Source organism: Danio rerio, chromosome 12, assembly GCF_052040795.2.
Source record: "Danio rerio strain M-AB ecotype USA chromosome 12, GRCz13ab, whole genome shotgun sequence".
In the NCBI taxonomy this organism is placed as follows: Eukaryota; Metazoa; Chordata; class Actinopteri; order Cypriniformes; family Danionidae; genus Danio; species Danio rerio.
Genome location: NC_141032.1, coordinates 2,102,501 through 2,129,384, shown reverse-complemented (window position 1 = coordinate 2,129,384; position 26,884 = coordinate 2,102,501). Strand labels below are relative to the sequence as shown.

Genomic DNA, 26,884 nt, shown 5'->3' with positions numbered 1-26,884 from the left:
TCTATTTAAATTCAATTAAATAAAATCAAAAATAAATTAAAAATAAATAATATAAAAGAAAATATAATACAAAAAAATAATTAAATTAAGTTCAAATAAACAAAGTGACATTAACATTAAATTATATAAAATAAATAAAATCAAATGCAAATAAATTATTACATTAATAATTACTTTTCCCCACCTACTGTATTTTGTTAAATCCCTAATTTATGTTATAATATTATTAAAATAAAATACTAAAACTGAGATTTCCAAGTTACAGCAGCAAAAATTCAATGAATTGTTTTTTTTTTCAAATAAATGACAACAAAAAATAAGTTTATAAATTAAAATAATAATAAATATATATTAATAGTATCTTTAAAAAAAATACATGCATCTTCATTAACACATTAAAGCATTTGCAGTAGAAATATTATATGTTTTAATAATATTACATTTTAACTTAATAATGTATTGCACAGTGCCATAAAGGAAGAGTCTCTCTGCAGTAAGTAGAGCATTTCCACTTTACAGCATCATTAGCATTTCTTATTTTTTTCAAGTATCTGAATGATCCAAGCATTCAGCAGGGACACTGTAGCGGGACGGAAGATCTCAGAGCATTCAGTGCACTTTCTAAACCTCACATGCTGTTTTGGTTTCAGCAAATGTGCCTCTGTCCCATGGAAACTCTCAGAAGAAGAGCCAACCGTGCCTGAACCACAGATCCCACTTTACACTGCAAATGAGGAGAAAACCATGCATTCAGCTGTTCTTCTGGACTGGACAGAGGGAATTAACCTGCATGTAATATAGAGTTGAAGTCAGAATTATTAGCCCCCTGTATAAATATTTAGCCCAATTTCTGTTTAACTGAAAGATTTTTTTTTCCAACACATTTCTAGTCATAATAGTTTTAATAACTAATTTCTAATAACTGATTTCTTTTATTTTTGCCATGATGACAGCACATAATATTTGACTACATATTTAATTGGTATTCAGCTTAAAGAGACATTTAAAGGCGTAACTAGATTAATTAGGGTAAAGTTAGGGTAATTAGGCAAGTCATTGTATAACAGTGGTTTGTTCTGTAAACAATCCAAAACAAATATAGCTTAAAGGGGCTAATAATATTGACCTTAAAATTATTTTTAAAAAATTAAGATCTGCTTTTATTCAAATCGAAATAAAACAAATAAGACTTTCTCCGGAAGAAAAAAATATTATAGAAAATACTGTGAAAAATTAATTCCTCTGTTAAACATAATTTGGGAAATATTAGAAAAGGAACAAAATAAATAAATCCAATGTAAGCAAATAATTTTGCCTTCAGCTGTAGGGCAGATATAGCCCTTCTCCCAAGTGTGGATGGTTTTCTGTACCCCTTTTCTCAGGACACGTCTATAAAAGTTTTCAAAAATGTGCCCTCGCTATAAAATAAAATAAAATAAAAAAATAAAATAAAATAAAATAAAATAAAATAAAATAAAATAAATTTTTAAATACATTAAATTAAATTAAATTAAAAATTGATCATAAATCAAAAGAAAATTTTATTAAAAATGAAATATAAAATATTTTCGTTTATTATTTAAAATGGAATGAAATAAAAACTTTTAAATTAATTAAAAAAATTAATTAAATAAAAAGTGATAAATAAAATTATAATTTATAAAGAAATAAAAAATAAAAAATGAATTAATATTAATAAATTAATAAAAACTGAAATTATTAAAAAATGCAAAAAAAATAACATAAAACACTATTTAATACAAATAAATTATTTAATTGTATTTATTATTTTTAAATAACATAAAACAAAATTTAATTAATAAAATTAACAAAGATTAAATAAAACGACTAAATAAAATAAAATTAAAATTGCAAAACTTAAAAATCAAAACAAAACTTAAAACAAAAATCAAAACAAAAAAACTAGAGCAAAGCATGACAAGACAAGACATGAATTGCAAAATACAGAGAACCGTTAGAGTGATTTCTTTAGTCATTTACGCATGGACTCAAGTAACATTTTTGCAAACACCATTCAGTTTATAATATACTGCAGATAAAGCTGTTTTCCAAAGTCTGAGGGTTTTCTGCACCCTTCAAGTCACAGCTAAAAGTTTCCAAAAAATGCCCTCGCTGTGAACAAATGTGATGTTATGCACAGGTGAGGTTGTGCCAAGGATAAAGCCTCCAGCATTTGAACACAAGGAGATACACCAAGTTTCCATTCTTGACTTGATCTTTACCTCAAGTGCTGGACATGATTTAGAAGATACTTTTACCCCAAAAATAAAAATATAAGTCACACAAATGCATACATTGACAGCATTTTCACCATATATGTATATATTGTGCAACGCAACTGACTCTTAAAGAAAATGGAAGATGAGTTTCTGATTGGTTTAATGCACTCTATGCTTAAAACACAACCATAACTCAATAAGAGAATAAGCACAACCCTGTTAGACCATGCGCCAACCGCATTTCTCTGTTCTTAACCTAACAAAAGTGGATTCGGACACCTCCTTAATGCCTTTGCGCCATGCGCTTTAGACTTTGTGCCTAGATTGTTAAAAGAGCCCTCAGTTTATAATACAAAATAGATAAAGCTCTTCTCCAAAGTCTGAACAAATGTCATGGTATTTATGCGCAAGTGAGTGTAAGCCACGAATAAAGCCTCCACAAGCAAACTCAACAAATTTCCATTCTGGACTTCACCTCAAACACTGTAATGTCTTAATGTCAACAATGTCAAAATAAATAAAAAAATAATAAAATAAAATAAAATTAAATTATAAAATAAAATAAAATAAAATAAAATTAAATTAAATTAAATTAAATTAAATTAAATTAAATGAAATTTCCCACAATAACAGGCTTTATTTAAGCTATAATCATAATAAAACATAATATTGTATAATATTAATTGACAGGGTTCCAAGTTAACAATAGCTAGTGCCGTCAAACTATTTTATAAATGCAATATCACACTCCTAGCAGTGCCATATGGCTGTATATCAGCACTGGTGGGACGCTAAGGCACTCACACACCTCCCACCAGTGCTGATATACAGCTATATCGCACTGCTAAGAGTGTGATATTGCTCATATATATATATATATATATAACAAAAAGCAAAACAAAACACAAAACAAGCAAAAACTAAACAAAACAAACATACAACAATGAAACAAAGCAAAGCAATTTTGCACCATCCTTTATTGAAGTAATATGAATGTCATAGGATGTATTTGAATGTCATGTATATAAATGCACATGTGAATTCAAGCCAAGAATAAAGCCTCCAGCGCATGCAAGCAAACCCAACAAAATCTCCATTCTGGTCTTGATCTTCACCTCGTGATTTCTGCAGCAGCTCATAAGTAATCTCTGGCATGACTTCCAATCCGTGCTGTATATTTGGCCGCTGGTCTTGAAAATATACACGGTGATGCTTGGCATGTCAATTCTGACCACATATTGACATATTATGGCATGACTGAGGTCAGCGTCTAATCGGATACTCAGACGGAGGTTTCTGATTTCACCTGATAGGCTTTTCCTCCAAACGAGGCACTAATTAGCAAGCGTGTGGCTTTATCGCTGCTGTGTTTATTTCTCTGCACAGAGGCATGACTTTTGCTTGGTTTTTTTCCTCTATATCTCACTGTCTTGTTTAGGATTGGGATGAAAGAGGGGCGTCTGATTTCATCATGCTCCAAGTCAGAGTAAAGCAAACAAACGGACGGATTGTGCGGAGTATAAACTACCGCCTACACTTTCTGTAGGAATCTGGGTAGGGTTGCATTGACCGTCATATTCATTCAATTGGAGTGAAAAGATCACAATGCGTTGCGTGAATCTTGTACTGAAAATTCTGAAAAATATTATACTGGCAATTTTTACTTTTTTTACTGATTTAATTAAACTTTTTAATAAGCAATTATAAAATTTTAATAAAAATAACAAAAACTAACAAATTATTATTATTATTATTATTATTATTATTATTAATTATCGTTTTTGCAGCTGTTGTTAATATTATTAATAATAATAATAATGATGATGATGATGATGATAATAGAAATAATAATAATATTAATATTGTCATCGTCGTCATTATTGTTAATAATAATAATAATAATAATAATAATATTGCCATTGTTGTCATTGTTAATAATAATAGTAATAATATTGCTGCCATTGTCGTTGTTGTAAATAATAATAATAATATTATTATTATTATTATTATTATTATTATTATTATTATTATTATTATTAATGTTGTCGTCATTGGTGTCATTAAAATAATAATAATAATAATAATAATAATAGTATTGTCATTGTCGTCGTTGTTAATAATAATAATAATAATAATAATAATAATTAAATATTGTCATCATCATCGTTGTTATTATTATTATTATTATTATTATTAACAACAACGACAATATTATTATTATTATTATTAATAATAATAATCATAATAATAATAATATTGCCATCATTGTCGTTAATGTTAATATTAATAACAATTAAATTGTCGTCGTCGTTGTTGTTAAAATATTATTATTATTATTATTATTATTATTATTATTATTATTATTATTATTATTATTATTAATGATGTCATCATCATTGTTTATAATAATAATAATAATAATAATAATAATAATAATAATAATAATAATAATAAAGTAATAACAATAATAATGATAATAGTAATAATAAAAATAATAATAATATTGTCATCCTCGTCATTGTTAATAATAATAAAAATAATATTGCCATTGTCATTGTTATAGTTTTTATTAATAATAATAACGATAATAATAATGTAATTGTCATCGTTGTTGTTAATAATAATAATAATAATAATAATAAGACTATTGCCACAGTTGATATTAACAATAATAGTAATATTGTTGCCATCATCATTGTTGTTAAAACAAATATTATTATTATTATTGATGTCATCTTCATTGTTGTCATTAATAATAATAATAATAATAATAATAATAATGTTGTCGTTGTTGTTAAAATATTATTATTATTATTAGTAGTAGTAGTAGTAGTAGTAGTATTAGTAGTAATAGTATTGCTGTCGTTAGAAGAAGCAGAAGTAGAAAAAGAACAATAATACATTTATGATTAAAGGAAGTGTAAATCAACTTACACTAATATTTACACACTATATACATTAATCTTAAATTTTTTTTTTGGTGTGGAGAACTGTAACTTTAACACGCTGACAAACAGGAAAGCACAGACCTGAAAGTCCTTCAGTTCAGAGTCTAAAACCTTTGTGCTATTTTGACCACAGGAACTCATCTAAATTCCTTGGCTGATGTCGAGAGCAGAGTCACCTAAAGGAAAATCACCCATAATAATCAGCCAAACACTGTTATTAAGCAGGACCAGGGTGTATTTATTAGACAGATAAGCCTAATATCAGAGGAGCAGATACGGATCTCTGATGTGTTTAGACTGAGCTCAGGTTTGGACTTCCTCACACTGTTTGTTTGGTCAGAGATGGGGTGTAACGGATCACGCTTGGATTAATAACTCTTATTTTTGCTTGTAGATTAATCCTAAATTTGTAAGGATTGCAGAGAGTTCGCCTCCCGAATCATTCAGATCGCATGTGTTAAAGCATTTTAGCTTTCCTGTAAACTATAAGAATGACAGCAGTAGTTGTGGCTTAGCTTATTAAAGGGGTTTTCTGCCACTACTTGGATGAATGCATACAGTGTAATAATCATTGATAGATCGGGATCTCAATTCAAACACCCATGCAACATTACCTATAAATGATGATGATTTGCATATGTTTATTAAACCTTCGATACACTCAAAAAATTCAACTAGGCATGTATTGGATTTACAAAATAAGAATTTGTCAGATTGAAAATAACAAATCAAGTTTACGTATGTAAAATGATTAATTCATGTTATTTGAAACTGAATCAAGAAATAATCAAATGAATTTGATCAGAACATGTTGATTCAATGAGACCGAGACGCTTCAAATCGACAACTCTCACTCTGGAGAGTCACTTCGCGCATATCAGTAGGTGGCGGTAGTGCGTTTGGATGTCACCATACGAAAACAACAAGAAGAAGGATCACCGCGTGTTTTCGGCACAGTTTGGGAATTGGTTTTCCCAAGAGCTTGAATGTTATGCATGTTATGTTGTTGGCTATATGTTTCCTGTACATTTTATACTTTTACATTTTGAATAGGAGTACCAAAGTGAAGAAAGCTGTTTAAACTCAATTGGTAAAAAAATGATGTTAACGTGCTACAGGTATTGCTTGGGGATCAGTTTTCTTAAGAGCCGAGGTTATTTTGTTGGCTAAATGTTTCTTATACATTTTATATTACATATTACAATTTTGGATATTATATAACATTTTGTATCAGAATATTAAAGAAGAAATTTGTTTAAATGTGATTGGTGCCTGCTAAAGGCTATAATAAAAGATATATATATATATATATATATATATATATATATATATATATATATATATATATATATATATATATATATATATGAATATATATATACAAACACATATATATACACACATATTTATGTATATATATATATATATATATATAAAATAGTAGTATAAAATAAAAATGAAAAAGTAAAACAAATTTTGAATATATAAATTAATAAAATAAAATTTGAAATTGAAAATAATTTGATTAAAAATAAAGAATAAAGTAAAATTTCATTAAAAAGTTAAATTACATAAAAAATGTAATTAAATATAATGGAAAAATATTTTTAAAGTAATAAAAAATGATAAACAGTGATAAAAATAGATAAATAAAACATAATTAAATAAAAACACTAAAATGACCTTTAATATCAAATAAAAATAGAATGCTCTTTTTGTTTAAATCTCTCAATGTGTGCTTTGAATGCATTCTGTAGTTGTTGTTGATCATGATGACACACACACACACACACAGTACACATATCGTGTATATTTCAGCACAGCCCACATGAGCAGTGTGTGTGTGTGTGTGTGTGTGTGTGTGTGTGTGTGTGTGTGTGTGTGTGTGTGTTCTCCTCATGGCGGAGAGTGAAATCTGAAGCCTGAAGCAGCAGTTTACTGCATTCTTACTGTGATTAGTGCTTTACTGGAATGTTCTGCCTTCCGGATTCAGCGCACACAATACTTCTGAGATTTCTCTTTATTTACTCTGTTCACTTTTTAAATGTGCTTTTTGGATTATATATATATATATAGCATTTTTTTGATCTATGCATTTAAACCTTAGGTATTCTGCTAAGTGCATTAAGATTTATACCTCTACGAATAATAATTATTATTATGGGCAGCATGGTGGCTCAATGGTTGGCACTGTCGCCTCACAGCAAGGAGATTGCTGGTTCAACCGGCTGGGTCAGTTTGCATTTCTGTGTGGAGCTCGCATGTTCTCCCTGTGTTGGCATGGGTTTCCCCCACAGTTCAAACACATGCGCTGTAGGGGAATTGATTAACTAAATTGGCCGTAGTGTATGAATGAGTGAGTGAGTGAGTGAGTGAGTGAGTGAGTGTGTGTGTAGAAATGAGTGTATGGGTGTTTCCCAGTACTGGGTTGCAGCTGGAAGGGCATCCACTGCGTAAAATATAAGCTGGAAAGTTTGTTGGTTCTTTCCATTTAGGCAACCCCTGATAAATAAGGGACTAGGCTGAAGGAAAATGAATGAATAAATTAATGAAATAAAAGTCAGTGATTGGACTTTATAATTTAAAAATTCCACATATTTCTGTTACAAAAACACATCAATCTGCTTCATAAGACATGATTTACTGTTTCTGAATGATTTTTATTGCGTTTTATAAATTTCAGTTTTATTCTTATTATTATTTTAAATAAAAAAAGTCAGTGATTGGGTGAACTATTCCTTTAAGAAGTGAACTGCTACTCATTAAAAATCACATTCCTCAATGTATTCACAATCATCAATCCATTGAGGCTTTTTTCAGAAAGATCAGAGTCACTTTAGCCTTTTAGTGGTTGTGGATCTGCTCAGCAGCTTTACATTACCATTGTAGATCTGAAAAGCAGAGCTTTTATTTTGATTTACTCATTCAGTCATTCATTTTTCTTTGGCTTAGTCCCTTTATTCATCAGGGGTTGCCACAGCAGAATGAACCATATGGTTAAATAGCGGATGCCCTTCCAGCTGCAACCCAGTACTGGGAAAAATTTTATTTCGTTTGAAATTTTATTATTATTTTTTAAATTATTATTATTTTTATATATTTTTTAATTTATTATTTTTTATATTATTTTATATTTTTAAATGTAATTTATTTAGTAACATTAAATTTAATTATTTTATTTTACTTATTACATCAAAACTTATATTTTATTTAGATTATTTATATAATTTAGTTTTTATTTTGTATTAATTTATTGTATTATTTATATGTAATTTTATTTAATACCATTAAATTAAAGTGTAATTGTTTAATATATATATATATATATATATATATATATATATATATATATATATATATATATGTGTGTATGTATGTATGTATGCATGTATGTATGCATGTATGTATGTATATTTCTTGTTTTTGCTTATTTCATTTTATATATTTTTTATTTTATTTTATTCTCCTTTGGCTTAGTCCTTTATTTTTACAGGGCTGCCAAAAAAGTGTAATAAAAAAAAAAAATAAAAAAATAAAAATTATATATATATATATATATATATATATATATATATATATATATATATATATATATATATATATATATATATATATATATTTGTATTTGTATTGTATAAAATGTATTTTATTCAATTTAGTTTCATTTAAAATTTATTTATTTTTAAATTTTGATTATTTTTATTTTTGGTTGTCTTTACTTTTATTTTTTTTATTAATTTAATTCCTCAATGCATTCATAACCATCAATCCATAAAGTTTTTTTTTTCTCTCTGGAGGATCAGTATCACTTTAGCCTTTTAGTGACAATGGATCTGCTGCACCAGTGGATTGTAGATCTGAAAAGCAGAGCGTCTGGAAAACCGTCGCAGACATAACTCACTAATATGAAGCATTTAGACTCCAAATACGTCCAACACTATCCTCATCTGACTATGAAGATCCAAACAAGCGGCACAGCTCTTAAACCTCACCAATAAAACAATGGCAAGCGCACAAAACGTCACGCATTTGAGAAGATCAGTGGAGAAAAAACAAAAAGACAATGATTTGAGCTGAAGATCTCATGCATATGATGACAATCGCCAACTCTCATTAATCGCTATGCAAATCTCCAGTCCAATTAGCAGCGGCTGCACGAGAGCGTGTAAAAAACGGCTCATTATGAGGGAAGTTTCCACTGAACTGAGAGCATTTGATTACAGCTTTGTTTTTATGACTGAGCTGAAGGACAAGAAAACACATTCCCATCCTGCTCCAAATCCTAAACCTCTAATAATCTGGTAGCACTTTAAAACAACAAAAAGTACAGAAAGCAATTAAAGAAAAACATTAAAAGGCTTAAAGAAAAAAACATGACCTTTATATTTTATTATATTATATATTTTTTAATTAATATATTTATTTATTTATTTATTTTTATTTAATTTGACCTTTTTTTTTGTAAAATTAATTTTTCATTTAATTTTTCATCTGATTATTTTTTTTACTTTAATTTAATAAAAATATTTTATTAAATTGTATTTTTTTCATCATCTTTAATTTTTTTTATTTTTTGTATTTATTTTTATACGTGTTTTATTTGCATTTATTTTTTATGTTTTCTTATTTAAATTAAGAATTTATTTTATTTTATTTGCATTTTAATTTTTATTTCATTTCTTATTTTATATCTTTTTTTATTTTATTTTAATCATTTTAATTTAATATATCACTTTACACGCAACTGATGCAACTTTGTTCAATGACTGAACTGAAGGAAAAGAAACTGCTGGCCAAAACACTTCAAATCCTAAACCTCCCATTCATTTCAATTGCTTTTTAGGGTCCGTCATAAAAGACTGACAAAATAGTTTTATGGGTGTGCAATTAAATCAAGGCTCAATATTTTCATAACAATTTTTTATATTTATTAATTTTAACTATTTAATATTTAACTATTTCAATATTTTTTTTTGTATTTTTTACATTTTGTTACTTAATTTTAAATGTTTACATTTATTTTTTACGCTTTATTTTTTGTTTAAAACTTTTTATTTTTGTATTTTATTTTATTTATATTTTAATTCCTCAATGCACTCATAACCATCAATCTATAGATATTTGTTTTTTAATATTTATTTTTATTTCACTTTGGTTATTTATTTCTATTTTGTTTCATTTACTCTTCTTTTTTATAAAATTAAATTTATTTTAAATTTTATTAAATTTTACTTTTTGTTAATTTTATTTTATTATATATTATTTCACTAAAAAACTATTTTAGTTTGATTATTAAAATATTTTATGTTTTATTTATTTTATTACATTTATTTTATTACTTTTTAATATACTTATTTTTTATTACATTTTAGTTTGAATATATTTGTATGTGTGTATAATTTATTTAATTATATTTCTTTTATTTTACTTTGTATAATTTAATTAAAATTTAATATCAATTGTATTTTTTATCATTTGTTTTTGCTTTTATTTTATTTTATCCAATTATATTTATTCAATCTAGTTAGTGACTAAAGCTTTTATTTTCACATACATTTTACATAATTTGTTTGTTTTTTTAAATCACAATAAAATAAACATTATTTATTTATTATTAACATTATTATTATTATTATTATTATTATTATTATTATTATTATTATTATGTTAAGTATGCTGTCATCAAAAAAGCTTTTTTTAGAAGTTAACTGTTTCACAAATTATTAACTTGTGCATGTAGTTATGCATTTATTATTTCCTGTTTTTTTATTTTTTTTTATTCATTTTAAAAATCAATGCAAAATATTAACAAAGATTATTTTGGATAAATGTGTGGAAATACTCGATTATGAAAATGTATATTAACATAATTCTACAGAAAGTGGCTCCTACAAGTTCTGGGCCACTAAAAAACAGGTGAAGGTTATTTGAGATCATTACAATTTACTTAAAAATAAAATAAAATACCAAATAAATAAATAAAAAGATAAAAAATTAAATAAAACAACAAATTACAAAATCAATAACAAAAAAAAAAATCCAAAATAATCAAATACATAAATAAATGAGTAAACAAACAAACAAATTAATTCATTTAAACTTAAAAAATACAACTTGGAAAACTTCAGACGTCACATGATAAAAATGCTTGTTTGTGTATTCATAAAAAGCCGCAGATGTGTGGTTCTGAGCGGGCAGCATTGTGATTCATTGTTCATTATATTAGGAAAGGAAACCAAGAAAGCACTTCTGCCCACAATCACAGGTAGAGAAAACACAACAATGCAGAGCTTTGTGCTCAACAGAAAGGTGATGTTTTTGTTCCGGAAAGTTTCTGTCAAATCATGAAGAACCAAAACCCAGAATAAAGTAAAGGGGAAGAAAACTGCAGCGGGCAGCAGACAATCATGAGAAATGTCCAGAAAAGAACAGTCGAACAGACGTCAACAAATGTGGTGATCACTCCGTTCTGTTCAGAAACAATGATATTCATCATATTGATGTTCATCATATTGATATTCATCATATTGATATTCAATGATTTTTTTAATTAATAAATAAATAAATAAATAAATTAATTAATATTAATAATAATAATAATAATAAATAATAATAATAATAATAATAATTAATAATTAATAATTTATATTTTATAATTTATAATAATTGATTAATTCATAATAAATAAATGAATAAAAAATGAATAAATAAATGAATAAATAAAATATTATTAATAATTTATTTATCATTTATTTATTTATTTATTTATGTAATTTATTTATAAACGTATTTATTTATTCAATGATTTATTTATTTATCTTTTTGTTTGTCGGTTGTTTTTGTTTGTTTGTTTATTTGCTTATTGATTGATTGATGTTTTTTAAAGGAAAGTTATTAATAAATCATGCCTTGTTGGAAAAAAATATATTTGTTATTCTCTAAATACTCTATACTTTCTGTAAGAATGTTCGACTAATGTTGCATGTTAAGGTACGGTGGTAAATATTTAATAATCTATTTTAAAAAACACAGGCTAAACCATTTATATATATAATTTAGCTTGGGATATTAAAATAGATTATTAAATATTTACCACCATACTTTAATTATATATAAACAGGTTTGCAATGTGTCCCCACAGGGCAATAAAGTTTTAGAAGAGTGTAAAAAGCCTCTGGACAGATAACTGTGGACATCTGCTAACTGTGGAGGAGGCTGAAAACTTCAGGGTTAAATCACAAAACCACCTCAAATGCACAATAGAAGGCCTTTTGGGCTGATAGTGAAGTAAGCTGTGCTATCACTGTTCTGACTCATTATGCTATTATCACTGCATTGCCTCATAATGCTGAGGAAACAGAGCTGCTAGTGTTTCTGCACACATACAAAACTTTACAAATACACACAATACTTTACAAATACACAACTGTGGGGCATTTCACCCTGCATCTGAGTGGAATACAGGTAAATGCATCTGAAAGCAACTTTATTACCTGCCCTAATTTTGTTATCTTAAATGTTATATACACGGTCAAAGGCCAAATTATGAGCTGGAAAATGTGTGTTTATCTAATTTAAATATTTCCAAAGTCGAGCAAGGAAAGTTTTCACAATATTTCCTATATATACACATAATCTATTTTTCTTCTGTATAAAGTCTCATTTTCTTCAGTTCGGATGGAATAAAAGAAATTTGTTAGTTTATTTGTTTATTCATTTCCTTGTTTTTTTTTTTTGTTTATTTGTTCGCTAGTTTATTTTTTATTTACTTCATTCATTCATTCATTTTCTTGTCAGCTTAGTCCCTTTTTTAATCCAGGGTCGCCACAGTGGAATGAACCGCCAACTTATCCAGCAAGTTTTTACGCAGTGGATGCTCTTCCAGCCACAACCCATCTGTGGGAAACATCCACACACACACATACACTCATACACTATGGACAATTTAGCCTATACCAATTCATCTGTTAGTTTATTTGTTTATTTATTTAATGACTGGCTTATTTAATTGTTTGTTTATTTGCTTGTTTATTAATAATATAACATTACTTGTTGTTTATTTTTTATTTTATTTATTTGTTTATTTATTAGTTCATTCATTTATTCGCTTATTTATTGACTTTGACTTATTTATTTATTTGTTTGATTGGTTTTGTTGTTTGTTTGTTTATTTATTTACTCGTTTTTTAGTTTATTTGTTAATTTATTTATTTACTAGTTTATTTATCATTTTAGTTATTTGCTTATTTATGTGTTTACTTGTTTGTTAGTTCATTTGTTAGTTTATTTATTTATTTATTTACTTGCTAGTTCATTAATGTATTTATTCATTCATTCATTCATTTACTTGTTTGTTTGTTTATTTGTTATTTTCATTATTTGTTTATTTGCTTATTTACTTGCTCATGTGTTTATTTATTTATTCATTTGTTTACTTGCTTGCTAGTTCATTTGTTAATTTATTAATTTATTTACTTGTTTTTTAGTTTATTTGTTTTTTATTCATTTGTTTATTTGCTTACTTATTTACTTGCTTATGTATGTATGTATGTATGTATTTATTTATTTATTTATTTATTTATTTATTTATTTATTTATTTATTTATTTATTTATTTATTTATTTGTTTGTTTGTTTGTTTGTTTGTTTATTAATTGACTTGTTTGTTTATTTGTTTATTTACCTCTTTGTTACTTTATTTGTTTTCTTATTTATTAATTTGCTATTTTTTATTTACACGTTAGCTTATTTACATGTTAGTTAGTCAGTTAGTTTGTTTATTTACTGATTTGCTCATTTATTTAGTTGTTTGTTTATTTACTTGCTTGTTAGTTTATTTGCTTGTTTCTTTGTTTAAGAGATGAAAGGGTGGGTTTCCTACAGGCAGTTTGTCAAGCCCACTAACCTTCGCGAGGTAAGATCTTACCCTGATGTTAGAATTTTATTTATTTGTTATTCTATAAATACTGTATTATTTCTGTAATAATAACCTTGCATGTTGAGGTATAGTAGTAGATATTTGATAATCTATTATAAAATCACAGGCTTAACCAATTTAATAAGACTAAAGTATTTTTTTAAAGCAATTTATTGATAAGTCATGCCCTGATGTTGGAAAATTATATTTGTTATTGCATAAAACACTCTATACTTTCTCAAATAATAATGTCATATGATAATAATCTGTATTAAATCACAGGATAAACCAATTTATTAGGATCAAAGCATTTTTTTAAAGTAAAGTAATTGATGAAAGTTGATCTGAACACAGCGTAACTCTAAATAGCATGTCGACACAAATACATTTAGTCATTTTAATGTGAAAATGGCACTTCCCACTTCAGTGTGATTAGGCACAATAAAACAAAATTGACTGGTAAGTTGTGGGCACTAGCAAATAAACCATGTTCCTCACTGAGATGAATTTATAAGCCTGGAAGTACTTTCAGTCAAAGTGACTCTGCCAGAGATTTAAGGCAGAAACAATACGGTTCTGTTTGTCCCAGTTGAATAAGCATTCGTTTTCCTGCTCCAATGAAAACACAAGCCAGTGACATCATCACAACGCTCATGATGTCATCTCATTACACAGCCTGATTGGCTTTTATAGATGTTTGCTCCTTTGCGCTTCCTTTATAGACAAAAAGTTGCGTATGAAGTCATGGCTGACGTGATGGCGGATGATAACAGAGCTTTTTGGATGGAAGGGCAGCCGCAGGAAATTGGAAAAGGAGTCTAAAACGTATAATGCGTAATTAAAGACGATAATTAGAGATGATTAAATAAAAAGTGAAGCTCCAGAAACTCTTAGGACCACCGCAGGAACAAATGCACTGACGTATTTCTTTTTTAAGCAAAGTTATTGATAAATCATGCTCTGATGTTAGAAAAATCTATTTGTTAGTCTATAAATTTTCTATACTTTCTGTAATAATAATAAGTTTGCAGGTTCAGGTATGCTGGTGAAGATTTAATAATCTATTTTAAACTAATTTAATAAGATTAAGGTATGTATTAAAGAAAGTTGTTGATAAATCATGCCCTAAAATCATAAATACTCAATAATAAATCATAAATGCTCTATAATTAATCATAAATAATCTATAATACATAATAAATACTCCATAATAAATCATAAATACTCTATAATAAATCATAAATACTCTATAATAAATCATAAATACTCTATAATTAATCATAAATAATCTATACTAAATACTCCATAATAAATCATAAATACTCTATAATAAATCATAAATACTCAATAATAAATCATAAATAATCTATAATAAATAATAAATACTCCATAATAAAACATAAATACTCTATAATAAATCATAAATACTCTATAATTAATCATAAATAATTTATAATAAATAATAAATACTCCATAATAAATCATAAATACTCTATAATAAATCAAATAATCTATAATAAATAATAAATACTCTATATAAATCATAAATAATCTATAATACATAATAAATACTCCATAATAAATCATAAATACTCTATAATAAATCATAAATACTCTATAATAAATCATAAATACTCTATAATAAATCAAATAATCTATAATAAATAATAAATACTCTATATAAATCATAAATAATCTATAATAAATACTCCATAATAAATCATAAATACTCAATAATAAATAATAAATACTCTATAATAAATCAAATAATCTATAATAAATAATAAATACTCTATATAAATTATAAATAATCTATAATACATAATAAATACTCCATAATAAATCATAAATACTCTAAAATAAATCATAAATACTCTATAATAAATCTTAAATACTCTATAATAAATCAAATAATCTATAATAAATAATAAATACTCTATATAAATCATAAATAATCTATAATACATAATAAATACTCCATAATAAATCATAAATACTCTATAATAAATCATAAATACTCTATAATAAATCTTAAATACTCTATAATAAATCAAATAATCTATAATAAATAATAAATACTCTATATAAATCATAAATAATCTATAATACATAATAAATACTCCATAATAAATCATAAATACTCTATAATAAATCATAAATACTCTATAATAAATCTTAAATACTCTATAATAAATCAAATAATCTATAATAAATAATAAATACTCTATATAAATCATAAATAATCTATAATACATAATACATACTCCATAATAAATCATAAATACTCTATAATAAATCATAAATACTCTATAATAAATCAAATAATCTATAATAAATAATAAATACTCTATATAAATCATAAATAATCTATAATACATAATAAATACTCCATAATAAATCATAAATACTCTATAATAAATCATAAATAATCTATAATAAATAATAAATACTCCATAATAAATCATAAATACTCTATAATAAATCATAAATACGCTATAACTCATAGGACCACCGCAGGAACACATGCGTAAACAAATGCACTGACGTATTCGCAAAAAACACACAATCCCACATCCTACTCAATAAAGGCATTTCATTACCAGCCAAATTCAAGTTGACTGAACTCCAGCTGTTTTTTTTTTTTGTTGTTGTTCTTTAACCAAATGAGCACAGAAATGGCAGCTTACCATGGCTTGCAGGAGTTAAACAAAGCCGGTCTGGTACTGAGTGGATTCCCTCGGGTGGTGATGGGACGAGATGTGATCACAGACATGATGATTAACAGTCTAAACAAATCAAAGTAAACAGATGAGAGACTGGAATGACACCGAACTGAGGAATAAAACCAAGTGCAAACCTGTGGGAATGACTAATGTTCGAGTCTGACGGATATTTATAGACTCAAGCTTCACAGTTCACACAGAGTTCTGTCTATCAACCCAACAAAAAGATTGGCATATTACATCTTCTAATGTGTTTTAGATTCATTTATTGGATCAAATATGATGTGACATATTATTAGTATTTAAAGGGGACCTATTATAATCCTATTTACAAGATGTAAAATAAGTCTCTGGTGTCCTTAGAGTGTGTGTGTGTAGATTCAGCTCAAAATACCACAGTAATAACGTCTTATAACTCTTTGAAACTGACTCTTTAGGGCTTTAAAGATAATTGTGGGATTTTGGTCACTGTCACTTTAAATTCAAATAGGATAAGTGTTCTTTTCAAAAGAGGGCATATTTTGTTTTTCATTTAATTTAATTTATTATTTAATTGAATTTATTGGAATTAAGGTTTGGTTTCATTTTTTCTCTTTTATTTATTATTTTATTTTATTTTTCATATTTTATTTTATGTTTTATTTTTCATAATTTATATTGTATTTCATGTTATTGTTTAAATTTTATTAAATTTATTAAATTTAAATTATTAGAATTTGATTTAGTTTAGGTTTTTCTATTTTATTTATTACTTTGTTTTATTATTTTTATTTAATTTTATTTTTCATAATTGTGATTTTTTTCTTTTTTTATAGAATTGTATATTTTTATATTTAATTAAATTTATAATTTAAATTATTATTTTAATGTAAGTTTGGTTTAGTTAATTATTTTTATTTCATTTATTTAAAAATTATTATATTTTATTAAATTTTTTATATTTTATTTTTCATCATTTATATTTTATTTCATTTTATTTTTATATAATTTCATATTTTTTTACATTTAATTAAATTTTAAATTGAATTCCTTTAAATTAAGGTTTGGTTTAGTTTTTTTTTCTATTGTACTTTATATTTTCTACTCTATTTTTAATTCATTTTATTTATTTATTTGTTTTCCAAAACATTAATTTATTTTAATCATATTTTTCATATTAAATTTTTTTTTAAAATGTAAATTTTTTCATATATACAATTTTCAGAGCTTTATCTGTTTGGTTGTATGCATGTCGATGCAAACACGTGGATGTAACACACGGTACATGGAATTAATTTTCCTATGTTTGGATAAACAGCAACACTGATATCATCTACAACCAAAGGAAAGCACATTTTGCCACATTATTAACAGATTTATACGTTTATAAATTTGCACTTTTCATAAAAGCACAAACAATTTAGATTCTGAGACATTGCATAAGTGACAAAAAAAAAAAAAAGTGCACTACAATACCTCCAAAAACATCAACGCTTCATCTTTTTACATGATATTCAAACCAATATTCAATTTATTTGCATGAAAATAAGCCAAACATCCATCCAGTTTCACCCTATACGCGATCATAATCAGTAACAGAGCATGCAGAAGCGTTATCATGCATTATTATTACACATGCACATCATAAGTCATTACGCAAGCATGGCTTTTTAATGATTGCTATTACTCTGAGATTGACGTCAGAGGCGTTTGATTAATGAAAAGAAGCAGTCAGCCGTCAGATATCACTGATTTTAACGCATAAAGCCTGGATTAAAACAACTGATGCTGCATCACTGTGAATCAGCGTGTCCTGATATAACCAAACAAATAGGAGTTCCCCAGTTTTTTGCGGTTTCCCATGAGAGGTTTTGTCAGGATCGCAAGCTTAATTGTATGCGGCTCGGCTCTGATGCCAAACGCTGAGGTTTTAGGATCTCCTCAGCACATGTAGCGGATTATCGGACAGTTGTAAGCGGGTAGATAGTGTTACCCTTCCCGAATTTTCCAGCATTTAGCATCTATGTCTCTGCATTTTGGCCTGTCCGCCTGAATGGAGTCCAGTTACTCGCTGAGGAACGACTTCTGGATAAATCCCATAATCCATCCGTTCTGCCCTCCTGCGTAAAGGTGTGTTTTTTTCAGCAAGCGCACAATATCGCTCACAAAACACACAATATTCTGCAAACTTAAGGCCTTGATTATAATGAGGAGGAGTCGGTCTGAAAGAAAGCTTTGTTTGTGAAACTCAAGCTGGATTATTATCAGCGAGGGTCTGAAATCGCTGGGATTGCGTTTTGTTGTCATTTGATCTGCAAGTCACTTATTAGACGCTGCACAGGTGGATCAGAAACTTCATTTCTAAATGCTGTCCTGTGCATTCATTTGCATTGATTCTTTTAAAGAGGACCTATTATGCAAGCACTTTTATACACAGAGGGTTTTAATGCAGTTGTGTAGCAGACGTGTGTGAATATAACCAGCTTCTAATGGTAAACATTAAGTAATTATATTTTTTATAATCACACTTCATAAAAAACAGTGTGGAGAAACACTCCACCATTGTACGTGTCATCAGAGAAGGAAAGCCCCGCCCACTAGTGACCATCTCTCCCTCATTAGCATAGGATGTTAATCTTGCTTTTGAATCTGCCACTATGCTGACACACAGGCATTTGTAGCTCCGCCCTCTTTTGAAAAGAGCACAATCTCAGTTGGATTTAAAGCGAGCAACACAATTATGAGCACATCCATGATGCCAATCTCCCGTTCCTCCACATCCCAAAGCTGCTCTGTTGGATTGAGTTCTGGTGACTTTGGAGGCCATTTGAGTGCAGTGAACTCATCGTCATGTTCAGGAAACCAGTCTGAGATGATTGAGCTTTTTGACATGACGCATTATCCTAGCCATCAGAAGATGGAGACGCTGTGCTCATAAAGGGATGGACATGGTCAGCAGCAATACTCAGGTAGGCTGTGGTGTTGATGCTCAATTGGTACTAATGGACCCAAAGAAAATCTATTACACCATTACACCACCACCACCAGCCTGAACCGCTGACACAAGGCAGGATGATCCATGCTTTCATATTGTTGATGCCAAATTGTGAGCCGAGCATCTGAATGTGTGAGCAGAAATGGAGACTCATCAGAGCAGGCGACGTTTCTCCAATCTTCTATTGTCCAGTTTTGGTGAGTCTGTATGAATTGTAGCCTCAGTTTCCTGTTCTTAGCTGACAGGAGCGGCACCCGGTGTGCTCTTCTGCTGCTGTAGCCCATCCGCCTCAAGGTTGGACGTGTTGTGTGTTCAGAGATGCTCTTCTGCAGAGCTCGGTTGTATCGAGTGCTTATTTGAGGTACTGTTGCCTTTCTATCAGCTGGAACCAGTCTGGCCATTCTCCTCTGACCTCTGGCATCAACAAGGCATTTGCGCCCACAGAACTGCCGCTCACTGGATATTTGCTCTGTCGCAGCATTCTCTGTAAAGCCTAGAGATGGTTGTGCGTGAACAACCCAGTAAATCAGCAGTTTATGAAATACTCAGAGCAGCCCGTCTGGCACCAACAACCATGCCACGTTCAGTCGCTTAAAACCCCATTTTTCCTTATTCTGATGCTCTCTTTGAACTGAGGTAGATCATCTCAACCATGTCTACATGCCCAAATGCATTGAGATTCGTTAACAAGCAGTTGGACAGGTGTACCTAATAAAGTGGCCAGTGATTGTATTTGTATTGTATTGTATTATATATATATATATATATATATATATATATATATATATATATATATATATATATATATATATATATATATATATATATATATGTGTGTGTGTGTTTATTTATTTTAAAAATGCATATTTATAATGAAATATATATATATTTAATAATTATTTTATTATATTTATATAATTTTAATTTTATGTATACTTACATAAAATTATATATTTTTTTATATTTATTTTTGCTTCTGACTTCTTGCAATGTGCACTGACTTACTGACTTTTTTAAGATTGTACAAATCATAATAAATGTAATAAAATATCTAAAAATGAGTTGCATGATGAAAACGTACTGCCTAAAGGAATCTCTAATTATATCAGATGTAAATGTTAATTATTTCATCTTTTTTTTTTTTTACATTACAAGGAAAAGAGCAGCATGAACATTCTTCAGAATATGTTTTCTTTTTTAAAACGTCATGAATAAGGGATAAATGATAACAGATTCTTGCTTCTATATAATCTTGAGCTGCCTACAATCAGACGTGAAGAAAGCTGAAAGACACGCTGCTTTTATTTGGCCTCCTAAAATAGAAATGTGACTTCCTGGCCAGAGTGAAGGGTCATGGGATCTCAGGTGATGGTTCCGTTATGTCAGGCAGCGCAGGTCAAAAGTTAATTCTGGGGTCGGTGGGCCAATTACATCATTATGTTGACGGAAACTGAAAAAAACAGGTGACCGCGGGGACAGAACGCCGACCTTTCAGCGCAGAGGTCACACACCTGCAGGGAAACTTTGTGTGTGTGCGAGAGAGACAGAGAATGTGTGTGTGTGTATTCAAAGTATGTGCAGTAATTGATGATTGAACAGAATATTGGTACGGGTTTACGGTAGAATACAAAGCATTTAGGGGCGCTACACAAACTAATATAAGAGTTTGATTAGTTTTGCAGGATTTCTGGTTGTTTTCACCCTCTGTCGGGATGCCTGTAGGTCATTTTCTGATGCAACCAATTCACAAGGTCCTCGTTTTGTTTTGGATGTAATCTGTGATTTGTCAAATGGCCCACACTGTTGTGATTGGTAAGATTGCTCTATTCCGTTTCAATTGGTCAAAAAGCTCTACTCTAGTAGCAGTGATTGAGAAAGTAACACCGTTATCTTAAGATAGATCTGTTTCAGACCTGTCCTGTTCACAATCAGCTACATTACACATCACATCACACACTCAATAATAAAGTCACTTTAATTTCCAGTCGGAGGTTGAGAACATCATGCATGTCCATCCACTGGGTGTGTCGTGTCTGTGTGTGTGTGTCTTTGCGGTGTGTGTCGACACTGCCGCCCATCATTTATAAACATCCATCTCTCCAAACCACTCCAAACGCTGCGGCTTTGTGGAAGCATGAAAATGCACACGCTCGCTCATAACATTTTCCAGCATGTGAACTTTTGTTTCGCTCGACGCTGCTGTTGTAATGTGTGTGTAATATGGCTAAAATTTCTCTGGTTTGTTTCTTCATTGGCTTTTTTTAGTTGCTTTTTTCCACTGACAGATTTCACAATAACCAAGGAATGTGCTTATTATAGTAATCAATAATGCAGTGTGCAGTTAAAACCACACCAGCGTCATTATAGTTAAATAGAAGTAATTGCTTATTACACAAACAAACAAACAAATGAATAACACTACAGAATAGAACAGTTTAAATAAAACAAAAAGAAACAAAAAGTGTGATCGTTTTGTTTATTTCTTAATTAAAATGACACCCTAAAAAGTCAAATTAAATATACAGGTGATAACATACATGTATTACACAATAACTTGACAAATATCCAAAATTACTAAATGTAATTAATTCTAATTGCATTGTTTTATAATGTTTTAGCAATATAGATGATTACATTTTAAACAAAACAAAATTACAGTTAGTCAGTTCATTTTAGTTTAGTTATTTATTTAGTATTCATTAGCTTAAAAACAGGAAAATAAATAGAAACAAAAATTGTTAAATTGCTAAAAAGGATATGGAAAAATGAGTAAGTAACTAAAATAACTTCAATTGAATATATATATATATATATATATATTTTTTTTTTTTATATAAATAGCATGCATATGTAATATAATAAACTGATAAGTACACAACATTACTAAATGTAATTAATTTTAAAAATAATAATAATAATAATATTAATAATAAAAACAAATAAAATAAATACAATAATAAATAAAAAACTAAATATAACAATGAAATTAAACAAACATTATAAAAAATATAACCAATGTTAATAATAAACAAAAACAAATAATAATAATAATAACAATAATAATAAAACAAAACAAAAATATTAAAATTGTATTAATAATAATAATAATAACAATAGTAATAATAAAACAAAAATAACTAAATATAATAATGATAAAAATAAATCTAAATAAAAACAATTATAATAATAAATAAAAAACTAAACATAATGATGAAATAAAACAAAAAATAATAAAAATAGAATAATCATAATGATGATAATAAACAAAAACAAATGATCAAACAAAACAAAAAATAATAAAATAGTAATAATAATAATAATAATAATAATAATAATAATAATAATAATAATAACAATAATACATAAACAAATAAAATAATAAAAATGTAATTAAACAAAATATATTTAAATTTAAATAAAAAATATAATATAAAGTCATTAGTTAAAGTTAATAATTCAATATTATAAAAGTTGATAAAAAAATCAATAAAATAAAATAAAATAATTAATTATTTAAAATAAAATAAGGTGATGAGCTCAATTCAACGAGCAAAAAAGTTTATAAAAAATAATCAAATAACACCTTCAATGCAAGTCGCTTTAACTAAAAGTATTTGTCAAATACACAAGTGTAAATGTAAAAAAAAAAAAAATGTAATAAAAAAGCTGAAGGATCTGCATGAGGACGAGCGAGCGCAGCTGTTTCTGCTACAGACTCCAGTCTCAGCTTAAGCTCATTTCCCACAGGCAGTATAATTACTATAGCAAATGTCTCTTAATGCAATTGAAAGTAATGCATGCTGGGTCTGGATGAGCCCGTCTGAGACAACTTCACCCTGACAGACTTATATTCCATTACTGCTAACAGCCGTCCTGCTTTTCACATAACAGCACAGTAAACACTGCGAGCCATCAGATGCAGATAATCGCGTTTTTTCCCAATGTTTGACATCACTCTGCTGATCCGAGCCAAAATGAAGCTTAGAGGTATTTCATGGGGAAAATTAATAAAAATAAGGGTACAACAAATGAAGCATCTCAATCCGGTGACAGGAGAAAAAAGCAGTGAAAGGGAAGATTGTGTTAACAGAAAAGAAACCTGAAGGATTACTGGAAGAACTGAGTGAGATGGTCATAAACTCACGTAGTTTGGCTCCATGTGTCATTAATAAAGCACAGTATCTATAGAAATACTGCAGAGGCCATGCTGTGTGTTGATGCAAACATAATAGTGCTAAAATATAATAAAAAAAATAGTACAATGAAAATGTATATCTTATTAATAATAATAAAAATATTAATGATTTAAAACAAAATAACAAAACAAATAAATGCATAATAATAGTAACAACAACAACAACAATAACAGTAATAATAATAAAAGAAAACAAAATTATTATTATTATTATTATTATTAACAAAGATGATAATAATAATAATAATAATAAAAGAAAACAAAATATTATCATAATAATAATAAAAAGAATAATAATAAAAGAAAACAAAAAACATTCATTAATTATATCAATTTATTATTATTAGTTATAATAACAATGATAATAATAATAATAATAATAATTAAACAAAAATAACTATTAATAATAATAATAAACAAAAACAAACAACAATAAAACAAACAAATGCATTAATTAATTAATTAATAATAAAATAATAATAATACAAAAATTATAATAAAACAAATTAACTTATAAAACTAATAAAAATAGTAATAAACTAAAAAATAAATAGTAATAACAAAACAAATATATTAATTATTAATAATATTAACTAAAAAGTAAATAGTAATAAAATGCTTTAATTATTATTTTTAATAATAATAATAATAATAATAATAATAATAATAATAATAATAATAAATAAAAAGTAAACATTTTCAAAATTTAAAACTAAATCAAATAGAATAACAAAAAATATAATATAAAGTTGTAAAAATACTCTAAAATATTATAGACATAACAAAGGTTAAAAATTCAAACATAATATTCACAATAATTAATTATTGTCCCAACATAGGGAAGAAAGGTCACTGTTAATAAAATAAAATAAAAAGCAATTAAATTAAATTGAAAGTAATAATATAAAATAATTACATTAAATTAAATTATATGTAAATGTATATGTATAAAAATGTAATTATATTAAAATATTATATTAAAATGTAATGTAATACAATTAAATAAAAACAAAAATTTAAATAAAAGATCAAATAAAATGTAATAAAACAATAAAAAAGTAAAACAAGCAATGAAATAAAATATTTTAAACATAATAACAATACAAATTATAAAAATTACAAATATTATTATATTTCTTTTTATTTATTTATTTGTTTGTTTGTTTGTGCGTTTATTTATTTTAATTCCACATTCTTCAGGATATATAACCACAAATGTTTCGACTCAACATCTTTATTTGTGTGTAAATATAATGCATCAGAATAAAGTCATAAAATAAAGTGTGGGACTGAGAGCAGAGCCATGATCTGGGCTTTTCATGTGAATGAAGAGATTAATTAGTGTAACGCCGGATTCTCAATGGCTTCATCCCAGCCCCCAAAACCCTTTCTGCCACCATAATTAATTCAGCGAGCACTAATTACAGAAAAAAAGTCCCAAAGCTCCAAAAAAACATCCCAAAGAAGAAGCTTGTAGAAGAAAGATCTAATAAACAAATGAGATGTGCTGATCTGAGGTTTTGAGGATGAGAAAACACAGAAACAAGATGGAGGAGAGGCACATTCTGAAGATTACACCATTACTCTACATTTAATAAATATTTGAGATTCTTCACTGCATATATATTAATATAGACAAATTCAACGTGGTGATGCCACTGGCCCTTTAACATTTCCTGCTTGCTCTTAAACTATTTACTGTTACAAACATAACAAGAAGCATTTCAATAACTTGACGTCTAAACAGTTCTCGTAACATTATTTATCAATATGTAGACCTTTTTGGAGTCTTTGAAGCTAGAGAAATTAAAAATGTAAAATAGGAAATACAGTAGGACCAATGTTATTGTTTGCATCCCTCAAAATGGTCTAAATAAAGTAAACAGAGTTTCATTACTTTAAAAACATTGGGGATTGAGGGTTTACGCAGAACTTTCATTTACGTAAAAAAATGAAATCAAATTAATTGGTAGAAGTTAATTGCAAACACATCAAAATATTTGACATCTTAATATTTCAAAAATACTTGTTTCAATGGAGTTGACTGCTTTTGGACAAAACTAAACTTTTATTTCATTTTATTTTATATTTTTATTTTATATTTAATGTTATATTGAATTTAATTTCATATTTAATTTATTTTAACATTTATTTAAATGTTGTTTAACCTGATGCACTACAACAAAAAAGGAAAAGCAGTAAAATCAATTATTTTATTTTATTCATTTTCATTTCGGATTAGTCCCTTTATTAAACTAACTACATTACTTATCCACATGCCTTCCAGTCCTCACCAATCACTCGGAAACATATAAATGCATTTTTGTATTCACACACACTCATACACGACGGCCAATTCCCCTATAGCGCATGTGTTTGGACTGTTGGGGACACCGGAGCACCCGGAGGAAACCCACGCCAACACGGGGAGAACATGCAAACTCCACACAGAAATGCTTACTGGCACAGCTGGGAATCGAACCAGCGACCTTCTTTCTGAGGCGATCGTGCTACCCACTGCGCCACTGTGACTCTTATTTTATTGTATGTTTTATTTTTATACAGTATTTTATTTTATTAATATGTTTAATTTAATACTTAATTAAATTTTGTTTAACCTTTTGTCTAAACCTAACAAAGTAAAATCAATTATTTGTTTTATTTTATAGCTCATTTTAATCCTATTTTCATTTTATGTTTAATTTTAGAATGAATTTAATTGAACTATATATTTAATTGAATTGAATTGTATTCTATTTTAAAATGTATTTTAATTTTGTTTAACCTGATGAACTATAACAAAGTAAAATCAGTAAAATAATTTATTTTTATTAGTTTATTTTATATTTTATTCGTATATAATATTTTTATTTTATACTTAATTTTAA

At 27.2% G+C, this 26,884-nt stretch overlaps 1 protein-coding gene across 29 annotated transcripts in view; it reads right to left on the bottom strand.

Moving 5' to 3' along the window:
- Window positions 1–26,884, bottom strand: part of LOC147834363 (uncharacterized) — a 332,733-nt gene that overhangs the window by 182,046 nt on the left and 123,803 nt on the right. For 19 of the 29 annotated variants that reach the window (XR_015503708.1, XR_015503697.1, XR_015503701.1 and 16 more), the window contains one exon: window positions 16,792–16,890. The exons of 9 other annotated variants lie outside the window; for them this stretch is intronic. Coding sequence is in view for 8 of the 20 variants with exons in the window: in XM_087275617.1 (XP_087131743.1) it covers window positions 16,792–16,890 (99 nt within the window). In the remaining 12 variants the exon portion in view is untranslated. Of the gene's footprint in view, window positions 1–5,225; window positions 5,365–16,791; window positions 16,891–26,884 lie in introns of those variants that run through there. One more of the 29 variants, XR_015503713.1, reaches the window with a different exon arrangement.